This window comes from Coenobita brevimanus, chromosome 8, assembly GCF_032717465.1.
Source record: "Coenobita brevimanus isolate Jiangsu-jjx chromosome 8, ASM3271746v2, whole genome shotgun sequence".
In the NCBI taxonomy this organism is placed as follows: Eukaryota; Metazoa; Arthropoda; class Malacostraca; order Decapoda; family Coenobitidae; genus Coenobita; species Coenobita brevimanus.
In genome coordinates this window covers 44871303-44899047 of record NC_136961.1, presented here as the reverse complement: position 1 = coordinate 44899047, position 27745 = coordinate 44871303, and the positions used below count along the sequence as shown (strand labels likewise).

The window sequence follows — 27745 nt, the reverse complement described above, 5'->3', positions numbered from 1 at the left end:
CTACCACCATAGTTACCATTAACATCATCACTATTACCATTACTACCATCATCATCATCACCATTACTACCACCCCACACTATCATCATTACCACCACTATCATCATCATCATCATTAGAACAACCATCACCACCACCATCATCATCACTGTCACCACCATCATCACCATCACCACCACCACCACCATCATCATCACCATCACCACCATCATCATCATCATTGTCACCACCATCATCACCATCACCACCACCATCATCATCACTGTCACCACCATCATCACCATCACCACCACCATCACCATCATCATCACCATCACCACCATCATCATCATTGTCACCACCACCACCACCATCAACACCACCATGATCACCACCACTATCACCACCACCATCATCACTATCCAGCACAGGTAACTCAGAAGAAGACGCAGTTTGTGGTGATGGTGGTGGGGGGGGCTGATATCTTTTCCTATTTCACCTATTTTACTAAGGCTGGTTGGAGTTCGGTGAGTGGATGGCTGGTTAATGATTGGATGGTTGGTTGATGATGCGATGGTTTGTGGATGGTTGGTTGATGATGGGATGGTTTGTGGATGGTTGGTTGATGATGCGATGGTTTGTGGATGGTTGGTTGATGATGCGATGGTTTGTGGGTGGTTGGTTGATGATGGGATGGTTTGTGTATGGTTGGTTGATGATGGGATGGTTTGTGGGTGGTTGGTTGATGATGGGATGGTTTGTGGATGGTTGGTTGATGATGGGACGGTTTGTGGATGGTTGGTTGATGATGGGATGGTTTGTGGATGGTTGGTTGATGATGGGATGGTTTGTGTATGGTTGGTTGATGATGGGACGGTTTGTGGATGGTTGGTTGATGATGGGACGGTTTGTGGATGGTTGGTTGATGATGGGATGGTTTGTGGATGGTTGGTTGATGATGGGATGGTTTGTGGATGGTTGGTTGATGATGGGATGGTTTGTGGATGGTTGGTTGATGATGGGATGGTTTGTGGAAGGTTGGCTGATGATGGGATGGTTTGTGGATGGTTGGTTGATGATGGGATGGTTTGTGGATGGTTGGTTGATGATGGGATGGTTTGTGGATGATTGGTTGATGATGCGATGGTTTGTGGATGGACGGTTGATGATGGGATGGTTTGTGGATAGTTGTTTGATGACTGGATGGTTTGTGGAAGGTTGGCTGATGATGGATTGATGACTGAATGGCTTTGGGCTGACAGGTAATGGTGAGTTGATGATGGCATGCTCAGGGTTGGAAGTGAGTGGATGAAAAGCTGGTTGAAAGACGGATGAATGATTTTTTTGATTTACGGTATGGTTATGGGATGGAATGAGGATGATACTGGATTGGCTGAAGCTGGATGAATGTTGGCGAAAATCTGGCTGAATGTTGGTTAAAATCTGGTTGAATGTTGGTTAGAAATTGGTTGAATGTGGGTTAAGATTTGGTTGAATGTTGGTTAAATGGTTACCTGATACTTCCTCCAAGCCAAACATTACGGTGATGTGGTGGAGGGGTATGGTGAGGAGCGGCAACCCTGCGGAGGGGGTACCGGTATATAAATAGGTGGGGGTGGGAGAGACAGCCAACCACTATAGCCAAGGAGTCATGAGGAGTCTGGTGAGTCTCAAGCCACCCAAGCCACAGTCTTTCCCTCCCCCATAACACCCCCTACCTCTCTCTAACCCAACTATCTATAATCTCTACTACTGTCTTCCCCTCACCTATAACACTCCCCTCCTCTCTCTAATCCACCTATCTCTAATCTCTACTTTCTTCCCCTCACCCATAACACCCCCTTCGTCTCTCTACCTCATCTACCTGTAATGTCTACTCTACTCCTTATTTTCAGACGGATTTAAAGTGAAATACTTGTACTTGTGTTTGTGTTGTGTTTTTGTCTAGTGATGGTCAAACACCGGTGCATATTTACTTGCTCCAGCGTCACCCTCTCTCTGCATAAAGTTCAATTCTCTATGTTTTTTTTTAAATTTATAACTGAGTTAGTGTGTTTTATCGTGTTTGTGATTTGTGTTTTTTTTTAATTTATACACTGAGTTAGTGTGTTTTATCGTGTTTGTGTTTTATGCATCTAGTGAAATTCAAACGCCGGTGTGTTTTTTTACCTGCCCTAGACGTGCCCTTCCTTCAACCCATATTTACACCCTGCCACTTATTTACACCCAGCTGTTTACTTACACCCTGATTTACCGTGTTTGTGGTGTTTGTGAATCTTTTTTTTGTGTGTGTGTGTGTGTGTGTGTGCGTGTGTATGTGACTAGTGAGATTCAAACGCCGGTGACTTTCTTACGTGCCCTGCCCACACCCTTCTTCCCTCTCAAACGCAACTAGCTGTAATTTCTATTCTGCTAGTTATTTCTACACTCAATTCACTGTGGCTATTTTTCTATACTCTGTTCACCTCAACTTGGCGGAAATTTTCGTCCTTTTGCAGCTTATTTCACTTTCCTCGATGCCAGAATAAGAAAACATGACTCTACATTCATTCCATCTTATTTCTTGATGTCTATACCCTTTTTACTCAAACTTGGCCTAAAATTGACACTTCCCCATCTTCAATGCGGAGTTGTAGCAATAAATTAGCTCTAGAATATGATGCTAGTCACGAAGAAGTGCTAAGGAAAAATGTGGAACTTCCTGATAATATTAAAACTGCAAAAGGACCAAAATTTAAGCCAGTATAAGATGAAAAGACTGTAGTATAATTTTTAGCTCAAAATTCACGATGGAGAGACGGCGATTTTAGGCCAAGTTAAAGTGATGAGAGTAGTGTGTGTGTGTGTGTGTGTGTGTGTGTGTGTGTGTGTGTGTGTGTGTGTGTAGTGAGGGTCAAACGCCGGTGTGTTTTTATATGTTTTTACGTGTGTGTGTGTTTTTTTTTTACCTGCCCTAGCAACGCCTCACCGCCGGCATTGCATTCTTCTTCAGGTGTAGAAAGTTGAGAAAATATATAATGAGTATAGCTGTGTGTGTGTGTGTGTGTGTGTGTGTGTGTGTGTGTGTGTGTGTGTGTGTGTGTGTGTGTGTGTGTGTGTGTGTGTGTGTGTGTGTGTGTGTGTGTGTGTGTGTGTGTGTGTGTGTGTGTGTGTGTGTGTGTGAGATGCTTGCACAGAACTCGTATGATTCGGAAACTGTTCATCAGCATCATCATCTCCCGTGTCATCTTCATCATCTTTCTCCTTTCCTCCCCTCTTCTTCTTCCTCCTCCTCCTCCTCCTCCTTATCATCATCATCATCATCATCATCGTCATCATCACCATTATCATCATCGTCATCATCATCATCATCATCATCATTATTACCCTCATCTTCCCGGCCATGACCCAACACAAACACTGAAAGACGAAAGGAACAAAAATCAGTGATATTCCACAATCATTTCTCCTGTCAGTTACGTGCAATAGTCGCCTTTTGTTTTTTAATCATTTATTTTGCCAGTGTTATTCGTCAACCAGTATCGTGTAATATTATCTTCAGAAATATTTAAAATTATACAAATCCTCTCTTACAGTCCATGCTTGCGACCGTGACCTGCATACTCCTAAAAGAAAAAAAAAGAAAAGAAAAAAAAGGAGAGAGAAAGAAAAACAGCCACATACAGTATTTCTCCTTCTCTACTTGGCTTCTCACTTTCCTCTTCTGGCTACTATTCCATATCCGTGAGAGTTTTGGCTTATTTCATTGCCCACAGATGGCTTGCTTTGATATGATGCGTCAAGGAGTGAGTGAGTGAGTGAGTGAGTGAGTGGGTGAGTGACATCCAAGTGCCAGACACCAAAGATTATATGGCACAATGTTACGATCTGAAGGTATAGTAACGAGTAGGGAGGACACGGCAGAGGATGATCAGAAAAGAAAGGGGAGATTTTAAATTAGGTGAAGGATATGGAATGCCAATGGGAAGTCCTTCAACTATTAATGTCATGAAACCAAATGCCTAACCTGACAGGAATAGAGGGGAAAAAAGAGGTCAGAATAAACACGGAAATATCAAGAAGAGAGGTAGGGCAGAAGAGGAGAAGACAGCAGTAAGAAGAGAAAGACTGGAGACGAAAAGGCACCGTTTAGTCGACTCTTACGACAAGCAGGGATACTGGGGAGGTATTCTTTTCCTCCCTCCCCTGGGGTAATGCGTCATGGAGGAAAGACGGACATAATATCAATCTTAAGTGTGAAGTGCACGCGGTGGAATAGTAGGCCAACTTTTGCGTCTGAGTGTACAGGCATGCGCAAAAGTTCATCGACAATCCAAGGCCAGCATTATGACCCGCCTTCCATATTTCCAGTCCTCCCCAAACGACAGAAAACATCCTTCCATCACATACTCCTCTGTTGCGCTTCATATTGCAGTCACACAAATATAGCCCATGTAACACCTTCCATTGCAGAAGAGTGTCGACTAACTTTTCCTCACGGCTGTACATCATGCAAGGCCTTCAGTCAAGATTTTCCCCTCTTTCGTATTTTCCACAGCTGATTTCTCGTGAGGAAGGCTAATTAGGTTCAAGACTTCAAGGTGACCGACAGCGTGGAGAGAGTGACCCATGGATCAAAGCTGTGTGCATAAAAGGGCAGACGCTTGACTAATATTTCATCTCATCTCATCTCCTTCTCACTTCCCTCTGTCAGCCAATATTCCTAAGCTGAGAGAGGTTTTATATGCTTCATTTCCTTCCCCACTTCAGCTTTTCACTTCCCTCTGTAAGCTGAGAGAGGCTTTGTATGTCTCTCTACCGTAATACTTCACCTCATCTCCTTCTCACCTCCCTCTGCTAGTAGCTAATATTCCTGAGGTGAGAGAGGCTTCGTATGTTTTTCTGCCCTAATATTTCACCGCTCCTATTTCTTATTTCCCTCTGTTAACTAATTCTTAAACTGAGAAAGGCATGATGTGTTTCTCTCTCCGAGGATTATTTTCTTTTATATGATGTGCCAGGAAAAAAAGTGACGGACTTAGTGTGAAGAAGATGCTGAGGAAAAACGGGAGAAATTATATCTGACTATAAACTAAAGAAATGAGATAGGTTCATATGTATAAAAAGTCTCCCAATCTTTAGGTGTGTGTGTGTGTGTGTGTGTGTGTGTGTGTGTGTGTGTGTGTGTGTGTGTGTGTGTGTGTGTGTGTGAGACAGCTTGTATACACATTTATCCTCACACATACAACCACAAGACTCCATACAACGAAATTAAATCAAATTTTAAAGTGACGAAAGACGAGAGAAAAAAAATAAAAAGGAAAAAGATCAGCCATAATACTTAACTTTTACCTGCTTATCGTAAAAACAGATTCGGATCCTTTATCAATAGGATCTACGGACACCTGTACGAGGAGAAAATAATAATAATAAAAAAAAAATCCAGAAGTAAACAGAGAGTCAAAATGAAGGTGAGGTGGTGCCCGGGGCGGTGGCGGGTGGAATGCCGTGCAGGTCTGTGTCAGTGTACGGGTGGTTCGACGGATTTTCTCGGGATTTTATTCAATTATAGAAATGTGTGTCATGTTGGGGTACACACACACATACATACATACACACACACACACAAATTAATACATCCACACTACATGCACACACACAAACAGGCTACAGGCATATATATACTGACATGCACACACTCCTGAAACAAGCTCCCCCACACACACACACCCAAAACACGCACACACACACACACACACACACACACACACACACACACACACAATAAATACGAGTGTGTGTGTGTGTGTGTGTGTGTGTGTGTGTGTGTGTGTGTGTGTGTGTGTGTGTGTGTGTGTGTGTGTGTGTGTTTTCTGTGTCATTCATCCCATAATTTCTCTCAGTGCTTTGAACTTTATTATGCTTATCATAATTAAGCCCCTCCAACTTCACAAACGCACTGTGCATAGTGTCCTGACCGGCGTTGCGTGTCCCTTGTAAACACATCCATTTTGACGAGCGGTGAGGCTGAGGGGGGAGGGGAGTATGCCCTGTGAAAATGAGTGCTGTGGGATTTGTGGTATGAGTGCGATGAAAGGGTGCTCAAAATATGCTCCAGGAGTGACAACGTGAGGATGGGAATTAAAGAGATGGGCATGGAGGACGAGGGAGTGGGTGGGATGGGCTGGAATTGCAGTGGGGGATAAGGATATAGGCATGGGGGACAAGGGAATGGGCGGGATAGGCTGGAAAGGGGTGGAGGGATAAAGAAATAGGCATGGGAGACAAGGAAGTGGGCGGGATGGGCTGGAATGCGGTGGGGGACAAGGAAATAGGCATGGGGGACAAGGGAACGGGCGGGATGAGCTGGAAATGGGATGGGAGGGTAGGGAGGGACCATGAAAGCATACCTGTGAAAATAGACGGTGTAGAATAAAAGCCTTGAGTACAAATGGAGCTTATTTTCAAAGTGCTCTCCAAGACTAAGATAAACTCGTCTTCCTTCCCCCTCACCTGGTATCTTTCACAGGTAAAAAGACGTCCTCAGCTTGAAGGGGCTAAGACAGGATACGGAACCTTAATTCACGGTCAATTGATGGGCTGGGGAGGGGCTAATTACAGTCATTCCCCTCATCTCATTAACGAATGTCGCTAATTACGTGATAACTGGGCCAGCTGATTAGGTGAGACAATACGTGGGATGGAGTGTATGTGTCAAGGTGGTGCTTTGGGAGGTGATGTGTGTGTGTGTGTGTGTGTGTGTGTGTGTGTGTGTGTGTGTGTGTGTGTGTGTGTGTGTAACTTTCCAGTCATTACCACAACAACGGTTACTGCATATACCGTAATAACTGACACAATTCTTGTAAGCAATTTCCCCTTAGTCAGCAGCCACCACTGCTACAACAACAGCAATAACTACAACTGCTACTACTACTACCATCACTACTCCTACTACTACCACTACCACTTCTCTTATTGCTAGTTCTATTTCTTATTTCCTTCTGCAATTACTAGTTCATCTCTTAAGTCTATAATTTCCTCAGCTTTCTCCAGCACTACCATCTTAATTTCCACTCTGTCATTATCGCTTCCTCTTGCACCATCCCTCTACCACCACTACCACCACCAATACTACCACTACCACCATTATCACCACCACTACTGATATACTCTGTTCACTTATAACTTGGCCTAAAATTGGAAAAGATATGGAGCCGTAGTATTGTCTTTTGTCACTGAGAGAGAGAGAGAGAGAGTATAATGCTAGTCACGAAGAGGTGCTATGCTGCCACTAAGCTGTGAGAAAGAGGCTGCATATACCGTAGACGAAAAATCATCTCCAGTAACATAAGGTCGACGATTTAAAATACTCTGATTATTATTATTATTATTATTATGACCACTGCTACTACGTGTGTGTGTGTGTGTGTGTGTGTGTGTGTGTGTGTGTGTGTGTGTGTGTGTGTGTGTGTGTGTGTGGTAGTGGGTCAGCCCCTCCGTTACACGTGTTTCCTTCCCCACCCTGCACCACCAGCAAGTTTCTCCAGCGTGCCACTTCCTTGAGTTGCCCCCTTCCCCCTCCCCCTTCCCCTTCCCCCTCTTCTTCCCCTTCCCCCTCCCCCTTCCCCCTCTTCTTCCCCTTCCCCCTCCCCCTTCCCCCTCTTCTTCCCCTTCCCCCTCCCCCTCCCCTCCCCCAGCCCCCAGCCTTCCCCCTCCCGTCCCCTCTTCTGAACACATCTACACTCCACCACACACACACACACACACACACACACACAAAGCGCCATCTTGGTGTCGAGAACAATAAAAATATCAACAACAACGACAATAATAATAATAATAATAATAATAATAACAATAATAATAGTAATCATCATCATCATTATCATCACCATCATCATCATCATTAACATCATCATCATCATCATCATCATCATCATACTAGATCCCAACAGCAGAATTAGGATATGGAAAACACAGTAGGAAAATAACAGAGTTCCTGATAAAATGGGCCACACATTCATCAAATCATCGCTCAAGCTCTGGGAATCCTAAACTGCATCAGAGAGAGAGAGAGAGAGAGAGAGAGTAGAATCTCTCCTTGTATTTTGCCTCGAGCCTCTCCACCCCAGCATCATGGAGGGAAAGGAGGGGAGGGAAGGGAGAGAAGGAGGAACGGAGGAGGAGCAGGGAAGAAGGGAGGGAAACGAGAGGGATGAAGGAGGGAGAAGGAGGGTTGGTACGGAGGAAAGAGGAGGGCAGTGAAGGGAAGAAGGGGAGAAGGATGGCAGGGAGGGGAGGGAAGGGGGAGGGAGAAGGAAGAGGGAAGGAGAGGGAAGGAGGAGGGAGAAGGAAGGGGGAAGGAAAGGGAAGGAGGAGGGAGAAGGAAGGGGGAAGGAGAGGGAAAGAGGAGGGAGAAAGAAGGGGGAAGGAGAGAGAAGGAAGGGGGAAGGAGGGGAAAGGAGGAAGGGTTGACAGAAGTTGCATCAGTAACATACACGTGGATCATAAAGTGATATATGCAAAATAAATGTGTACAGAAGAAGTGTTACCGAAACCCCCAAAGCAACTGAGAATACAACAAAGCCATATGGTATACGAGAAAGTCACTTAGAATATAACAAAGCCACTCAAAACACGAAAAAGCTACTCAGAATATAACAAAGCCACATGGTATACGAGAAAGCCACATAGAGTACGACAAAGCCACACAGAGTACGATAAAGCCACTCAGAACACAACAAAGCCACTCACAACACGACAAAGCCACTCACAACACAACAAAACCACCCACAACACGACAAAGCCACTCAGAATATGGAAAAAGGCAGCTTGAAATACGTCCTATAGCCTAGAGAGGTGTCCAATATGGCTCCCAGAGCAACTGTTTACACTGCGCTGCTCCTGACACCTGGCGGCCGACGTAACAGTTAGCATTGTAAACACCCCCTCACACCTGCCCGCTAAACAGTCCCTAGTTAGTCTATTGTAACTTCCACGGCACTTCTTCGTGATTTGCACTGTATTCTGGGGTAAATCTGTTGTTATATTTCAGTGGCGGAATAATGCTACGGCTATGCATCCTTTCCGTAGCACTTCTTCGTGACTTGCACCGTATTCTAGTATTAATCTCTTGTTACATATCATTTGCAGAATTAAGACAGTACTATGACTCTACACCCTTTCCATGGCACTTCTTCGTGACTAGCATCGTATTCTAGGGTTATTATATCAGCAGCAGAATAATACTACGGCTCTTCATCCTTTCCACATCACTTCTTCGTGACTAGCACCGTATTCTAGTGTAACTCTCTTCAAGCCTTCAAGAAAGAGAGATGGTTAATTTTAGACCAGGTTAAAATGAACAGAATGACGCAAAACATTACAATGCAAACAGCGTCTAGGCCACACACACACACACAAATCTGAGGAGGCGCTTGGCAAAGATTCAAAATTATGCAGTAGGAAATATCTTGTTTCAGCCGGTTAGCTTCGGAGAAGGAGGAGGAGGAAGAGGAGGAGGAGGAGGAGGAGAAGGAGGAGGAGGAGGAGAAGGAGGAGGAGGAAAATAAAAAGGAAGAAGAGGAAGAAAAGGAAAAAAATGAAAGGGAGGAGGAAGATGAAATAGGAAAAATAATGAAAGGGAGGAGGAGGAGGAGGAGGAGGAAGAAAATGACAGGAAGGAGGAGGAGGAGGGGGACCTGGTGAAACAGGAAGAAAAAGATCACGGAAGAAGGAATGGAAACAGGAAGACAGTGAAGATGAATACAAAGGAGTTGAAAGGAAAGCAATCAACAACAGATCTAATGTTCCCTCTGAGGTCACTTGCAAGGTAAAACTATAATATCTATTTTATGAGACGAGGATAAGGATAAAACAACAAGAAGGCCCTCCACTCACACCTATCCCCCAAGACAAGGCCGGCAGGAAACAGAGAGAAGGACCACATATACAGCATTGATAAACTGTCGTGGATATTTTACAGGAAAGGGTGAATTGAAACTACAGTGTATCTATCTATCTATCTATAGCCAGATGTCTTAATCCCGTAAGGGGTGGCTACAAAAAAATCGCCTCCACGTCGCCCTGTCCCCTGCCATTTCGCTGCCCTCCCCCCAACTTACACCCCTTCTCTCATATACCTCTCTGCTATATTCTACACTCTTAATTCCCCGTGATCTGGAAGGGTGGAGAGATGGGGGAGGAGAGTAAGGGATGGTGAGAAAAAGAGGAGACATGAGAGGAAAAAGAGGAGGGGGAGAGAGGTAGGGGAAAAGGTGGATAAAAAGAGGGGACGTAGAGAGGAGGAGGAGGAGGAGGAGGAGGAGGAGGAGGGCCTAAAAAATGATTAATCTCTTCGTTATCATATCTTTTCTATCTTAATCTCACTATGCTCTTATCACTTCAACTTGGCCTTGGCATCTACACATCTTGAATGCCGAGTTGTAACCAAAGATTATGGATAGAATAGGGTGCTAGTCACGAAGAAGTGCTATGTAAAAGATGTAGAGCCGTAGCATTGTCTTTTTCTGCCACTGAATTACGTGAAATAAGATGCAAAAGGATGAAAATCAGGGCAAAGTTTAGGTGATTTTTTTTTTTTTATGTACGACCTGATGATATGGAGAGTAGGAGAGTACTTTGTTAGCATGGGGGTCGACGCAGCCTGTTAACACTCTCTTTTTCCTGTGATTCACTCTTAGCTAAAAAAAAAAAAAAAAAAGGAGGGGTGATGAAAAGAGAGAGAGAGAGAGAGAGAGAGAGAGAGAGAGAGAGAGCTACGTGTTCGGGATGGTAACGGGGCTGTGATGATGATGGTGACTCAGGTGGAGGTGTTCTCAGGCGTACTTCTTCCTTCACCTTCCATCATCTTCTTCCTTCATTTTAACTGCCTTCCCACATCCTCCTCCGCTTCCTTCATCTTCTTCCTTCGCGGCCAAATCTTCTTCACCGTCACCTTCCTTCACTGTCACATCTTGAGTCTCATCTTTCTGCCGTTATTCTCACATTCTTATCATCTTCATTTTTATTTACGTCTTCTTCTTCATCTTCCTCATCTTCATCCACATTAAAATTCTCTTCCTCTTCCTTGTCTTCCTCCTCTTCTTTCTCCACCTCTTCTTCTTCTTCTTTTTCTTCCTCCTCCTCCTCCTCCTCTCACCGCGTCACCACTTTCACGGTCAATACTCCACAGGCATTTCCTCTCGTCTTCTTCTTTTCATCATCATCACCATTATTATTCGTCTGTCTGTCTGTCTGTCTGTCTGTCTCTCTCTCTCAACTTTATGCACAACACTGGCTCTCCTACGTAAGTGATCAAGGTTAAGGCAATTTGTAATCTCTCTCTCTCTCTCTCTCTCTCTCTCTCTCTCTTCACACAAGGTCAAGGTAGGACTCTGCTTGTAATGCTTGTCCTCTCCTCCTCTCTTTCTTCTCTCTTTCTCTCCCTCCTTCCTTCTCTCCTCAGTTTCCTTCATTCCTTCTTTCTTCTCTCCTTCCCCCTTTGCATCTCTTTCTTCCCCTCTCCTACCACTTTCCTCCTTTGTCTCTCTTCTTCTCCTCCTTATCTTTTCTTCTCTCCCTCTTGCCTTTCTTTCCTCCTCTCTCCCGCCATTTTTCCTCCTTCACTCCTACCTTCGTCCACATTTGCATCTCCTTCTGTGCTCTTTTTTTTCATTCTCTCCTTCTCTGGTCAGTCCTTCATTTCTTTCACTCCTCCTCTCCTGCCGTTGTGTCTCTCTCTCACTCTTCCCTCCCATCATCATCATCATCATCGTGACCTCTTCTCTCTCCTAAGGACTGGGTGAGGCTTGTCTGTCTAGCTGTCTGTCTGTCATTTTTTTTTTTTTTCACCTTTTATATATCACATTCCCATTAATGTAAAAATTTCAAAAAAGAAAAGGGAGACAGGGAGAGAGAGGGAGAAAGGAGAAAGAGGGAGGAAGGGGAGAGAGCGGAAGAAAGGGGAGAAAATGAGGAATGGGAGAGAGAGAGAGAGAGAGAGAGAGAGAAAGAGAGGGGGGAAAAAGGGAGAGAGGGAACAAGGGGAGAGAGGGAGAAAAGTGAAGAGAGAATGGAAGAAAATGGAAGAGAGGGAGAGAGGAGAGAGAAACTGGAGGGGAGGAGAGAAGGAAGGAGAGAATGATAGAGGGCGGTGACCCCAGCCAGCCCCAGGCGCTGTTGTCTCATTGCTGCTCTCTCTCTCTCTCTCTCTAAACCTATCTCTTTTCTTCTGTTTCCTCCACTCTCTCTCGTTTTCTCTACCCCTGTCTCTCTACACCACCCTCTTTTTTTCTGTTCCCTCCTCTCTCTCTCTCTCATTTTCTCTATCCTTGTCTCTCTACACCTCCCTCTTCTCCGTTCCCTCCTCTTTCTCTCTCTCTCTCTCTCTAACTTACTCAACTCCTTCCATCCATGACTTCATTTTTTCTTTCTCACCTCTGCACATTCCTCCTCCTCCTCTTCTCCTTACCTCAGTGAGTCTCTCTCTCTCTCTCTCTCTCTCTCTCATATATGCCTTTATTTTTTTTGTCTAAATGAGTATCCATCAATTTAGCATTCAGTCAGTCTATCTATCTATCTATCTATCTATCTCTCCATTCATCTCTGGAAGTTAAGATGAATGAATCTAGAGGCAGCAGCACACCTGGGTGAGTGAGTGAGTTGGTGAGTAACTGAGTGAGGTTGTAAGGTGTTAAATGATTGAATGAGTTGGTGAGTTAGTGAAGATGCTGGAGTGGTAAGGTGTGAATGATTTAGCAGATGAGTGAGTGAGTGAGTGAGTAAGTGAGTGAGTGCGTGAGTGAGTGAGTGAGTGTGCGAGTGTGAGTGAGTGAGTGAGCGAGTGAGAGAGTGACTGATTCAGCGGATGAGTGAGGTGGCAGATGAGTTAGCGAGGACGTGGATGAGTCTGCAATCATGGGGCATCTTCCAGGGGGCTTCGTATTTCGTAACACCTCTTCCTTAGCGATTTATTCTGTACATTAAAGTTAGGTATTCTCTTGTGTGTAAATGAATCAAAACAGTGTCTATAATGGAAATAAATACCAGAAGTGAATACTAAGAGTCAATAAGCAGGATAAATCGGTATGGAGGAGGCGCCACGAACCTCCCCTGCACCCCCCCCCCCAATACGTCCCTGAGTGAGGTAATGAAGTGAGTAAGCGAGGCCATGAATGAGTGTGCAATCAGGTCTCTTCACTCATCACCACAAATACCTGGATCACAAATACTGAACCACAAATACTGGACCACAAATACCTGGACCACAAATACCTGGACCACAAATACTGGACCACAAATACTGGACCACAAATACCTGGACCACAAATACTGGACCACAAATATTGGACCACAAACACCTGATGCTGAGAAGGAGCCTACAGGTGGTGATGCTGTGTACTCTGGGTGGAGCGAAGTAGCTGCGGCGTCCACCCAGGGGCCAAACCTCCTCATAATATTTCCCTGTACCTCGCCGTGGGAAGGGCCCTGGAAAGACCCTGGTGAGGCGCTGTGTACCACATGAGGGCGCCGGGTCCCTACGTGGTGCATGTACCGTACTGCACCTGTAGGACGGCCCCAAAAAAAGCAGTTGTTTACCTGTGGTCGACAGGCCTGCTCAACCAGACAGACCGGGGTAATCAACAATAACAACAACCTCGCCCCACAACGAGTTCTGCCACTTTATTCATTTATTTTACACTTTCATGGTTGGGACTCGGATGGAAGGGAAGAACTGCAGGGTTGGTGGAGCTTTGACGGTGGAGCTTTTTCTTTATGGTGGAGCTTTAACGGTGGAGCTTTTTCTTTATGGTGGAGCTTTAATGGTGGAGCTTTTTCTTTATGGTGGAGCTTTAACGGTGGAGCTTTTTCTTTATGGTGGAGCTTTAATGGTGGAGCTTTTTCTTTATGGTGGAGCTTTTTCTTTTCTCTCTTTCCTTCTCTCTCTCTCTCCTAATTTAGAGACACAAGCTTAGGATTCAGGCGGGGTGAGCTTCTTGCAAGAGCTCTTACTAGCATGCGGCGGCCGTGGCATAACCTGCGTGTTGGGAGGGTTAAGTGTGTGTGTGTGTGTGTGTGTGTGTGTGTGTGTGTGTGTGTGTGTGTGTGTGTGTGTGTGTGTGTGTGTGTGCAGGACCTCCACTGAAGATGATAATGGAAAAACCAAAGAGGAAAATAAACTGAATATGGAGTCAGGGGAAAAAAAAACAGTGTCAGGAACCGAGGAACAGGGGAAGAGGGAAGGGGGTAGGGGTTGGGAGCAGGGGAGATAGGGCTGGGGTAGGGGAAGGGGGAGAGAGGAAAGGGGTAAGGGAGAGGAGGGGAATGGAATAAGGAGAGGAGGGGAAGAAGCCAGGGGTTGAGGAGGAAGAGGGAGAAAGGGGAAGGGTAGAGAGGTGGAACAGGGCGAATAAGTGAGTGAGTGAGTGAATGAGTGAGTGAGTGAGAGAGTGAGGTGGTAATTTACTCTACATGTCACTCTAGTTTGCCACCTGTAAATATAAACAGAAAAATATAAACAATCTTAAACACACGTAACGTTAAAGAGTTCTTGAGAATTTTTGGAGATGAGGTGAAGACGTAAAGGCGGAAGTGTGACGTGGTGTTTATGTTGATGTGTGTGAGGTGACAGATGATGCCACTCTGAAGGACACACACACACACACACACACACACACACACACACACACACACACACACACACACACACACACACCTGATTTGGCAAGCTTTGGGCATTTTCCTCTTCTTTTTTCCTCTTCCTCCTCCTTCACCTCCTCCTCCTCATCATCATCATCAACTTGCTCCTTCCTCTTCCTCCCCCTCCTCCTCTTCCTTCATCTACTTCTTCCTTCTCCTCCTCCTTCTTTCGTCTTCCTCCTCCTCCTTCTTCCCCCCCCCCTCCTCGCTGCTTCACTTACCACCATGACTCGCCACTTAATTATAAGCTGTATTCTAAGTGGCAGTGGAGGCTTCGTAGCACCTTTTCCTTAGTGATTTATTCTACATATTACAGATAAGTGAGGTGTACAGAATAAATCGCTAAGGAAGAGTTGTTACGAAATATGGTTGTAGTAGTATAAGTAGTAGTAGTAGTAGTAATAGTAGTAGCAATAATAATAATAATAATAATAATAATAATAATAATAAAAATAATAAAAATTGTTGTTATTATTATTATTATTATCCCATAAGTAAATCGGCTACAGGGTCCCGAGGCTAGGCTAAAGTAGATCAGTACATTTAAGGGTAGATGTCAATACACTTAAGGGTAGATAAGAGTATATTTAAGATGATTCAAACACCTTCACTCACCTCTTAGGGATTCACACCTAGGCCGGCCCATCACTACGACTGGACTTTAACATTCTATAGTCAGTTTATTTCCACCTGACAAGGAGCCGCAACCCCCTTTTAGCTCAGTTGCTGGCCAAGTGGAGTCAGACTGATAAACTTGACTGGTAACCAAGAAGACTCGTTCCTACCTCACATCGAATTTTACCCAACCGCTATTTAGGATTCAGGCTGTTGAAAGTAGCCCAGTTCCGTCAGATAAATAAATAAATAAATAAATAAATAAGCAAATGAAAAACCACAGACCTCCAGACGCCAAATCCAAAATGGCCGCCAAAAATTTGGGGGATTTAGCTTAGTGATTTCAGATTTGGCCATTTTAATCTGAAGGTGTGGTGGTGGAGGGGGACGCCTTCACGTGGTGGCACTGTCATAACCGGGCGGCTCCTCTGTCCATCAATCAGCTCGTTCCTATCCCCCAAAAGGCCACAACAAAACAACCACCAAAAAACAATAACACACAACAAAAACAAACTAACAGCAGCAAGACCAAGAACCAAAACAAACCCAACATCAACATTCTTTGCCATAAACAATTCCTCTTCTATTTTTCTATATCTTACGGCGATCTTTCCTGCCGGCTGCTTGGAGGGGTGTGGCTGGTGGGTGTGTGAGTGCCGCTGCCATCAATTCTACCCTATAGCAAATGGCCTCGCGGGGACCACTTCTTGCTTGCTTTCCTCTGTCCTAGGATCAGATTCAAGATTGATTTACAGCCATTTCAAGATCACCTCCTGCGTACAGTTAGGGACAAAAGCTGGTGTACTGTTTTTACTTCACACTTAGAGTACGTCCGTCACACAGCCAGGCACAAAAATTCGCCTGTTATTTCACTGTTTCTGCTTCACACTTAGGGCACGGTCGTCACACAGCGAGGCACAAAAATCCCCTGTTATTTCACTGTTTCTACTTCACACTTAGAGCATGTCCGTCACAATCAGGCACAAAAATTCGCCTGTTATTTCACTACTTCGACTTCACACTTGGGGCAATGTCGTCACACTGCCAGACACAAAAATTAGTCAACTATTCGTCTACTATTCAACAGTGTCTACGTCATACTTAGGTCATATCTCTCGCTTTCCTGCCTGACGCATCGTATCAGAATTACCTACGGACAGAGAAACACACCAAGCCTCTCTCTGCTTAGGAACATTAGCAAGCAGAGGAAAATGAGAAGCAGAAGAGGTGAAATAATAGAGCAGAGAAACAATCCAAGCCTCCCTCAGCTTGGAAATATTAGCCAGCAGACGAAAGTGAGAAGCAGAAGAGGCGAAATAAGAGAGCAGAGAAATATACCAAGCCTCTCTCAGCTTAGAAATATTAACCGGCAGAGGAAAGTGAGACGTAGAAGAGGTGAAAGATTAAGGCGGAGAAACATACCAAGTCTCTCTCAGTTGTGAAAAATTAGCTAGCAGAAGAACGTGGGATGCAGAATGGGTGAAATAAGAGATACAGACACATACAAAGTCTCTCTCACCTTACGGATATTAGCCAGCAGAGGAGCGTGAGAAGCTGAAGATGTGCAATATTAGGACAGAAAAATATACCAAGCCTATCTCAGGTTAGGAGTATTAGCCAACAGAGGAATGGGAGAAGCAGAAGAGGTGAAATATCAGGCTAACTTTTGTCCCTAATTGTTTTTGGTTTGTCTCATACGGTATATCCTTTTTTTGTTGTTGTTGCCTTCCCGTGTCACTTTTATTTTCATCCATGGGTGTTTTTCTCTACTTTTTTTTTTTTTTTAATCTCTCCGCCTTTCCTCTTAGCGGAACGGAGGTGGGTGGGTGGGTGGGGCAAGCAGGGACCCTGAACGCCCTTTTGCATCATCATCAGCATCACAACTCCACTGCCACCACCATCAACAACTACAGTAACTTACTATGTGTGTGTGTGTGTGTGTGTGTGTGTGTGTGTGTGTGTGTGTGTGTGTGTGTGTGTGTGTGTGTGTGTGTGTGTGTGTGTGTGTGTGTGTGTGATCTCGATTTTCGACGACGGATAATGAAAACAAAAATGACATCCCCTCCAATATAACAAGCTGGATCTGCCCTTGTTTTCACCACATCACTGCCATCTTCTCTCCACATCACCTCTTATCCCCTGCTGTGCTATCCTTGTCCTTGACTCATACGACACATACGTTCGTTATAACCTAATCAAATAACCAACAGCCTGGAAAGGACCAATGGATTCTTGCTGGATGACTTCCTTTGTATTCCTTTGTACTCACCACCCCCACACCACCTCCACACCACCTCCACATCACCTCCACACCACCTCCACATCACCTCCACACCACCTCCACACCACCTCCACACCACCTCCACACCACCTCGAGTCACAGGTTTAGCCAGGAATTCCCCGTTGTTGCCCCGCCTTCCCCCTCCCCCTCCCTTTTCCCTCGCCATCCCCTTGCTTGGGTAACCCGCCGCCCCAGGCTCTTCCAGAATGTGGTACAGTGTGGGGGAGGGGGAGGGGGCAGGGAAGGGGGGGAATCTGTAGGTGGGGGAATGTGTACGTGGAGGAGGAGGCAGTAAAAGGGGGAAGGTGTGAATGAAGGAGGGTAGAGAAGAGGAGGGGGAAATGTGTGGACGGAGGGGGAGAGTAGGGAAGAGGGGGATGTGTAGATGGAGGGGAAGGATGGGAATGAGATGTGAATGAAGGGAGGAGATGGGGAAAGGAAGGGATGGGGAAGGGAGGGGAGGGGAAAGGGGGCAGTGTGTGAATGGAGGAGGGGGGAGTAGAGAAGAGGGGAGGAATGTGTAGATGGGGGATGAGCAGGGAAGGAGGAATGTGTAGACAGAGGGGGAGTACGGAGGGGAAGGTGTGAAGGGAGGGGGGAGTATGGGAGGGGAGGTGGGGAGAGAGGGGAGGGGGGAGTATGGGAGGGGAGGTGGGGAGAGAGGGGAGGGGGGAGTATAGAAGGCACACTAGTCTTACTCAACTTCAAAGGTACATTTTTTCCTTTAGAATTTACTCACTACGTATGTCCTCCAGGTGACTTTGGCGATTTCCTAACTTCATTTCCTCGGCGATTTATTCTTGTGTGTTTTTCAGGGCAAGCTATGTCAGTATTAAGACGATAAAAATAACATACAGTGTGGTGTAATATGCGGAATAAATCGCCATGGAATAGGTGCTACGAAGCCTTCTATATAATTAAGAGGTACCTACAAACACAACAAAATACGCGAACCACCCCTAGTAAAATGTATAGAAAACGGGCAACGGGTAAGGAAGCTCCCTAACACCTCTTCCTCAGCGATTTATTTTGCTTATTACACCTCACCGTCCTATTTTGTGTTATATAAATCCTTCTAACATGGCCATACTCCGCTTAAATAACGTACGGTAGGATGTTAACCAGACACACCTAAAAATAAATCGCTAAGGAAGCGGTGTTACGGAGCAAATACTAACGTCATATACACCAAAATGCTATATTCAGTTTCCATTTTCTGTTCCAGTCACTGTGCCTTCCCGACCACACCTCTTTTCTTCATGGTTACCCCCCCCCATCCAAAAAAAAAAAGAGGAGAGGGGAAGGGCAAGCAAGCGGTGTCTTACTTACAAATATTCTTAATTTGTGTATAGGATTAAGTTCATTTTCTGGTCTTCATTCTTATAAAAATTCTTCACTTGACGGCCAAATTAAGAATGAACGTGAATGTGAAGAAGCGAGAGTGACTAAAATAGTATTTGATACTGGTAGGCGCTTAGGGAGGCTCGTTTACCCTGCGTATGGGTTAAGAACTTTGATAAATATGGGCTCAGGGTCGGGAAAGACAAATGGGAGGTAGTGGGAAAGAAGGGAGGGAAGGAGGGAAGGAGGAATTGAGGAGAGAAGGAGGGGTTGGGGAGGGAAGAATCAGGATAGGGAAGGAGAACGGAGGGAAGGAGGAAGGAGGGAACAGGGAGAGAAGGAGGGTTTGGGGAGGGAAGAGTCAGGGTAGGGAAGGAGGAGGGAGGGTGGGAGGGAGGGATTGGGGAGAGAAGGAGGGTTTGGGGAAGGAAGAGTCAGGGTAGGGAAGGAGGAGGGAGGGGTCCAGGAGCGAAGGAGAGGAAGCGGGAAAGGAAGGGAAGGAAAGGGAAAGGCAGAAGAGCATAAAGGAAAGAAATCAGCATTATAATTATAGTTGCTAATTCTATGAGGGGAGAAGGGGTGGGGAGAGAAGAAGGAGCTAGGGGGAGGAGAAGGGAGGGGCAGGGGAGGGGAGGAGAGAAGAAGGGAGGGGCTGGGGAGGGAAGGAGAGAAGAGGTGCAAGGGTGGAAAGGTGGGTTGGAGGCGATCAGGAAGGACAGGAGGGAGTCGGGGGGGGGGGAGCAGGATCGGGAAGGAGAGGGCGTACGCAAGAACACACACACACACACACACACACACACACACACACACACACACACACACAACACGATAGGCAGAGAAGAAATCAACAGCATGCCTAATGAAATGGGCCGCACACTCATCCCCTCTCCATTCAAGCTCTCGGAATCCTGACGCTGTCCCACAAGCATGACCATCCACACATCTTATTTTCGTATGCACGTCACAGTACCCGGCCTACGAAGGACAGGCTTAAATAAACGCACATCACCTACCGTCACCGATAAAGGGTGGAATGTGTGTGTGTGTGTGTGTGTGAGAGAGAGAGAGAGAGAGAGAGGTGACTACTAATGTACTGCCGCCGCTACAGGCACAAACAAAAACAATCATTACATTCTGGAAAAAAAGCACGAATAATTTTGAAATCCAAGGCAGTGTCTCTTATATCAGCGTTCAGCCGTTAAATTCGGTTACTTTCAAAAATTTCCCTCTCAAATCCAATATATATTTTTTTCATTTTCATTCGTATTATCGTCAAAACTCATGGCAATTCAGAAATTTTGAGGCAAGAGTGTAAACAAGTGTAGAATATCAAGGAGACATATTTTGTGTTACGCAGGGAAAGCATTGGATGTAAATACTGTAGCATCCCTAAACTTTATCTCTTTATCTATCTATCTGTCTGTCTACCCACCAGTCTATCGATCTGTCTTTCTGTCTCTCTGTCTAGCTGTTTATCCGCATCTATCTACCTATCTATGTTTCCATCTCTCTATTTAGCGATGTATTTGTCTGTCTCTATATTTCCGTGTCTGTCTGCCTATCTGTTTATCTATCTTTCTATCTGCCTGCCTGTCTGTCTTCCATCCAGCTATCTATTTGTCTATCCATACATCCATCTATCTATCTACCTGTAATAAATTCCTCTGATTTTACCTGGATTACTTTACACCTTCTGTTAACCAGCTACCTAACAAGAGAATCAATTTAATATTCTTACGTATAATTATTACCTGCCCTTGGTATTAAATATTTTCTAGATTGCCTATTTAAACTACTATTATTATTATTATTATTTTTACCTGAGTTACGTGACACTTGGATTATCTTTTTATTTATTTATTTATTTTTTATACTTTGGTCTTTTTGGTCATTCTGTTTTGCAAGAAGTTCTGCATATGACATTGCTACCTACCCACCCCGACACACCTGCCTCCCATACCCCTACCCCCCTCCTCTCCCCCCTACTACCTCAAATACCCCCCTACTCCTCCCCCACCTCATACTCCTTCCCCCTTTTCTTCACCCTTCCCACAACCCCCTCCCTCCTTCAACCTCGTCCTTGTGTTGCTCTGACCGCCATGCAATACCCAACCCTTCTCCTTACTTATCATTCCTTCACTTCATCGTTCCCTCAGGCACTCCTTCAGCCATTTCCTCAACTCTATTCTTACTCAGCCCACCCCTCACCCCTTCTCTCACTCACCCCTCACCCCTTTCTTCCCCTCAACCTCACCCTTTCACTCACCTCTACCTTCTCCCTTCCCTCATCGTGTCTCTCATTCATTCATTCCCTCCCTCACCCCTCACTCTTTCCTTCCCTCCCTCCTTCCTTCCCTCCCTCACCCTTCACTTCTTCCTTCCCTCCCTCACCCCTCACTTCTTCCTTCCCTCCCTCATCCCTCACCCCTTCCTTCCCTCACCCTGCCCTGCCCTTGTCTTGTTCCAGCAGACCCCAAGGCGATTCGGGCCGTCTCATGCATGATTTTCTTTCCTACTGCAACACACACACACACACACACACACACACACACACACACACACACACACACACACACACACTGAGGTACATTCTCTCTCTCTCCCTCACACACACACACACACACACACACACGTACATCAATCACTCCCCGCTGCGCCATAACACTCTCCATTCCCAACACCTTCCTCTCAAATCTTAGGAGTCATCAAAGAAATTACCTACATCTTGAAGGAACACTCCCGATCTACCCCTTCAGCACGTGGACGCTTTTTCGGATCAGTATTCTTTCTCCCATCAAACTATTTTACTTCGTTTAAACATCTGAATCCTGGCGACGTCCTTTCATGGTTTATTTTTGTTATTATCAAGCAATTTAATTTTGTTTATAAAAGGTCCCTCGAACTAAAAGGGTTGGTTACGGCAAGAATGTAATAATGATACTACTACTGCTAATAATAATAATAATAACAATAATAACAACAATAATAACTACAACTATAATACTAATCTATCTATCATATATACCTAGGCTGCTTCCCCCAAGGAAAGGGAGGTAGCCGAGACAGGACGACACACTCCCCATTTACTCATCCATTCAAACACATTCATTCGCATCTTAGCCCCAAAGGGGAGAACGGACAGATCCTCACCGCACCACAACAGTAATAATAATCATCATCATCATCCGCACCTCCTTTCCCACCCTAGGGCAGGGTGAGGAGTAGCAACGTCCAGGCAGCCCAAATTTGCCTAATCTAATGGGCCACGCTTCCATTCACTCAGTAATAATAATAACGACAATAACACTAATAACAACAATAACAATAATAACAACAACAATAATAATAATAACAACAATAATAATAATAATAATAATAATAACAATAACTACAACAACAATACCAATAACAATAATAATAACAATACCAGTCCTCGTCCTCAGAAGGCCACGATACTGAAGAACTAAGCCTTCACCTTCACACGACATGCACCTCACGAGCAAGATTCAAGGACTCATTCCAGTTCCACTCCTCGCCCGCTGGAAAAAAGTGGACGGACTATGGAACAAAAATTTATGTGAACTAGGAAATTTAGACACTGTAGTAGTAGTAGTACGAGTAGTAGTTGTAGTTGTTGTTTTTCCCCCATCTGTAACGCGAACCCAGTGGACTGCAGGCTGAAGTCGCCTTTCTCCGGCAGTCCACCATGTACTTTGGGGGTTACGGAGGGAGATGAGGGACTTTTTTACAACTGGGCAGTAAATCCCCCTGTTACATTGGTACCACCACGGGAAGGCATCCCTCTCCAGCACCAGGCCACTGAGATATAGCCAGACGATTTTTATTTATCGCAGGAAGGACGTGTGTTAATGGAGGTGTTGATAAAGACTCTCTCTACCTCATCCTGTTTGAAGCCTCCTAAGATGAAGGAAATCGTCTTAAATGAACTAAAACTGACGCCCTCAGCTGAATAAAATCGTCTGGAGGAAGGAAGGCTACAGTCAAAAATGGCTTGCTCTTCCTGGACGGGTTAATGCTCTTGGTTACTCAAAATTACCAGTTATACCCATATTTATGGAAACAATTGTTCAGGTTGTTTTCACAGCAGTTTTGGGTACAGGACTATGTTTTGGCCACACCTTTATGCCTTCACCACACCACATCACACACCACAAGCCGCATCACACACCACACCACACCACACACAGAACACCACTACCGCACAACACACCACAACACAACACACATCGCACCACACAGCACAACAAACAAACAACATTCTTCGGACTTAAGCAATGGTTATTTCCGCGAGATTTAGGTATTATAAACTAATTACACTGCACTAAAACATATGTCATGTCATAAAAGGAGTTTTTGATACTTTTGTTTTTACGATGTGACACAAAATGCTTTAGACAAGAGCTACATAGGGTGGTCCTTACCTTACGCATCCCGAGCATCGTGTTAAGGGAATGGCTCAGTCAGCGTTACCAGTGTCTACCTTGCAAATATGAATACTTTTTTTTTTTTTTTTTTTTTTACGTTCATGGTAAATTGTTGACTTCATGAAGCTGACAAAATATGCGTGCTCCTCGCACCAGCAGACGGAGATGTTCCCTGTATAATATTTTTGCTTCATATACTGAGTATGATTGTATGAGTGTTGTTACAGAATGTTTTTGTCTCAAGCTGTGAGTGTGATGACGTGTTGTCGTTTCAGGTGTTGCTACTGGCGGGGGTGGCTGCCGTGGCCGCCCTGCCCCTGGATGACACTGCACCAAACGCGCAGGACCAGCTACTACAGCAGCTGCTGCAAGCCAAACCAGAGGACAACGACATCATCCCAGAACACGAACAAGATAAACTCCCATCCCCCTCTTCACCAGCCCCACTTACACCCTCCCCCCCTCCTTCTCCTATCGCCTCTCCCTCCGTGCAGGACCAGAAACTTGATCCCACCCCTGCAGGACAAGTATCCACACCCTCTGGAGAACAGGTTATCAAAAACGAAGAGAAGCAAGAACAAGAGCAAGACACCCCCAAGGAATCTGACACACAGCAGCAGCAGGAGGAACAAGAGATCAGTGTGGAACCTTCGCCTCAGACAGAAGAGAAGGAAGAAGAACCCGTAGTAGTGATTGAACCCCTCCCCGTTGAACCTGAAGTAGAGCGAGTGTCTTCTGGTCATAATGTAGATTACGTTGTCGTGGAGGCTGATTCCCAACCCATGATCCCGGGGCAAGTCGATGGGCCTGTGCCTCCTGAAGACGAAGGGGAAGAGCTGCCGTTTGTACCCGAGAGAGAAAGAACTGCCCTTGTGGATCAGCTTCACTGGCCAGAGGACGTGATGATCATGGAACTCCCTGAAGGACAGCCAGACTCTGGAGTGATCCCCGTTGATCCTGCAGTTCTGAGTCTTCCTCTAGCACCAGAGCCTGAGCTGCCATTTGAACCAGAGGAAGAGGAACTCTCACGTGAGCCAGAAATGGAACCCCTGCCACTGGACTACGAAGAGGAGGCGGGGGTAGATCCAGGGTTTACTTTTCCTGATGGGGAGGAGGATGAAGACCCTGCTCAGCCGTCTGATATAATAGAGCCAGACTACGATGTGCCTATCGATGCGCAAGACGAGGAATACCAAGAGCAACCAGTAGAGGAAGAGCCATTGCCTGAGGGCGAAGTACCCATGGGTTTTTTCAGCTGGGTGCTCCCTGGCTTTTTTGATGATAGAGTAATTACTGATTCTGAGCCTAACGGTGAGGAACTTCCAATTATTGACGTGCCTGTGGAACATGATATCGAAGATGAAGAAGGCGAAGACGAAGAGGAGGAGGAGGAATTCCTCCCTGAGGCAGCTGCCATGGAAGACGACAGAGAGCCTGGTATTGTTGTATTTGAAGAGAATGGTCCATTAGACGAAGAAAACGGACCAGATAATGAAGAGAACGGTCCATATAATGAAGAGAATGGTCCATATAATGAAGAGAATGGTCCATATAATGAAGAGAACGGTCCGTATTATGAAGAGAATGGTGCAGATGATGAAGAGGAGCTTAACGGTGATGCAGAAGACTCAAGGAGGCGTGCTGAGGAGCTGCCAGTGGATGAAGAGGCGGGGGAAGATGTATATTTCAGTCCCGAAGGCCTTGGCATGCCAGGTGAGGAGCTGCCACTATCAGAAGACGGGCTGGTGCGAGTTGCAAACTTGATGCCTGCACAGCCTGTGTATGATGACTACGGCCAAGATGAGAGTGGGCCCACTGCCGATTACTTCATTCCCGATGAGGAGGTTGTGATCGTTCGGGAAGAAATGTTCGAGAAAACGCCTGAAACGATCATGCCTCCAGAAGATGATACGATTTTGATTGAGGATGAGTCGCCCACCAGAGAGTACCATCCCATCATCTTCCCAGACTTCAGTGAGGATGAAGTGAATGGTAGGGAGGAACCTTTCATGCCAGATGAGGAATATGACGTTGATGATGCACCAATAATTGTAGATCCGCCTCACAGCATGCAAATCTTCACTAAATCAGAATCGATTTTACCCCAAGATGATCCAATTCCACTGAGGGACATTCTGTTCCCTATCATGAAGATGGTTACTGGGAAGAGAGACGAGGGAGTTACCATACTGGGGAGAAATGATGCTCCTTCTTACCCCAAAGATGACATGGTTGAGGTTATTGTGATGAGTTCTCCTCCTGACAATTCTAATGACATCAATCCTTCTCTTCTCTCCATTGCCGGTGATTCGGTGATGCCTGATGGTCGACCACTGCCTATCGCTGCTTACCCTGACTATGACGATGACAACCAGCAGCCACAATGGATTCCAAACCACAGTGACTCTCCTAACCCTCCTTTCTTCACTCTCAACAACGAGCCTAATAGCTTTTCTGTATTCTATGATGAAAGGAGTGACAATGTGCCTTATTCGTCTTTTAGTGAGCCTCAGGTCTGGCCTCAGCGACAAGCACCATTCAGGAATAACATGGAAAATGATATGATGGACAGCCATCCCCCGCACCACACCGATATGCACTTCCACCCGCCCAGGTTCATGGACTCCACCCCACCTCACTATCATCCACCAACCAGATACGAGAAAACGTTTGACAACACCCCTCCCCACGCAAACGTTCATGGATTTAGTACATTCAAATCACCATATTCAGAGGACTTCAGCTTTTCTCATTCCCATGGACCAGTCACCCCTGCAAGGCCTTTCTTTGGCCCGCTCAGTTCCCCTCATCACTACCACAGACAAGACAGCTTTTCACAGCGGCAGTCACTCTTCCCACACAGCCCCAGGGTGACTCACTCAGACTACAACGTTTTCCAGCCAACCAGTGGACCGTATTACCGACCCGAGCAGGACATTTACCCAAGTGGACCTCAGGCTCACCCGGACCCCTTTTACCAGGTCAGGGGTGATTTGAGCCGCCGTCCCATCCCTTTCACCTCATTCCGTCGGCCTCAGCCACAGGTAGACGTTGAAATCCTGCCACTGGAAATGACCATCTACCCAGACACGCAACCGCCCTTCTCAAGCCCCCGCCAGCAGTTCCCTTTTTTCTTATTCCCGAAAGAGCAACCAAGCCCCCCCAGGGACACTTTCACCCCCAACCACGATGACATGTCTTTCCAGTACCCTACAGGATCACCTCTGTACCCTAACTTCCCCCCTCCCTTCGCCCAATACGCACCGGGATATCCTGGAAAATAACACTACCCCGAACACCATTCCTACAACAACGCTGACACCACACACACACACACACACACCTCCTGAACACTGTAGGGGTTTGTTCTCACCTGATGGAACTGGACCACTCCCTCAACTAACAATACCAAGACGTGTTTGTGTCGAATCCGATGAGGCTTTATGAGATTGGAATGAGTCTCCCTGTTTACCATTCACATCGACCCTCTACTTTGACTACACGCGGCCATCGACTGAACTGAAAGGGGTTAGGGCTCTTCGTCAGGTAGGAGAGACGCACTACAGTCACCTTTGAACACATTTGAACCATGAACACATGCAATACTAAGTTCTATACATCTCTGACTACGATATCTAACTTGACAGAATTTCCACTCAAGCTTGACTCTCATGATAATCGGTAGCTTCTTGACTCACCGTCCTTCACACTGGCTATCCCTTTGAGACAACACCTCTTTTCATCACACATCCCCTCACCACACCACACCACATCTTACCGCACCACATTCCTCACCACATCACACCACACCATACCGCACCACATTCCTCACCATATCACAATCCGAACCACACCACACCACACCATACCTCACCACATTCCTCACCCATCACACTCCAAACCACGCCACACCACACCACATTCCTCACCTATCACACTCCAAACCAAGCCACATCAAATTCCTCACCACACCACACCACACTCCTCAATCTTACCCCTAGAAACTATCTATCTTCACACACCAATAAAGGGCCAATCTTTAAAGTAAGATAAATAGCATAAAAAAAAGTGTTGAGGAAGGGACAAAAAAAGACGCATTGATATAGGCATTAACCGTTATATCTTTTGAATGTTTATATATATATATTTTAAAGTTAGCAATATGGACGCTAGACACACATTACTCTGCTTGGTATATTATTTACGCAATGTGGAAATAGCTAGACTTTTATTATTATTATTATTATTATTTTTTAGTTCATCAGGTAATTATTGATGTTTAAAAAAGACGATGCACAATGTATCTATATAAATCTGATCAAAATATGGTTCTGTACCTTCAAATTGTGGCATTTTTAAACACATTTCAAATCCAACTGAAATGTGTTTTTAAAATAAACGAGAA

The 27745-nt window shown here is 45.5% G+C and overlaps 1 protein-coding gene across 1 annotated transcript; it reads left to right on the top strand.

The window, feature by feature from the left end:
- Nucleotides 1–1630: 1630 nt before the first annotated feature.
- On the top strand, nucleotides 1631–27745 carry LOC145405753 (uncharacterized). The gene is made up of 2 exons (XM_080276987.1): nucleotides 1631–1642; nucleotides 23616–27745. Exons 1-2 carry the CDS (start codon nucleotides 1631–1633, stop codon nucleotides 26622–26624), a joined length of 3021 nt encoding a protein of 1006 aa, XP_080133113.1. The 3' UTR covers nucleotides 26625–27745.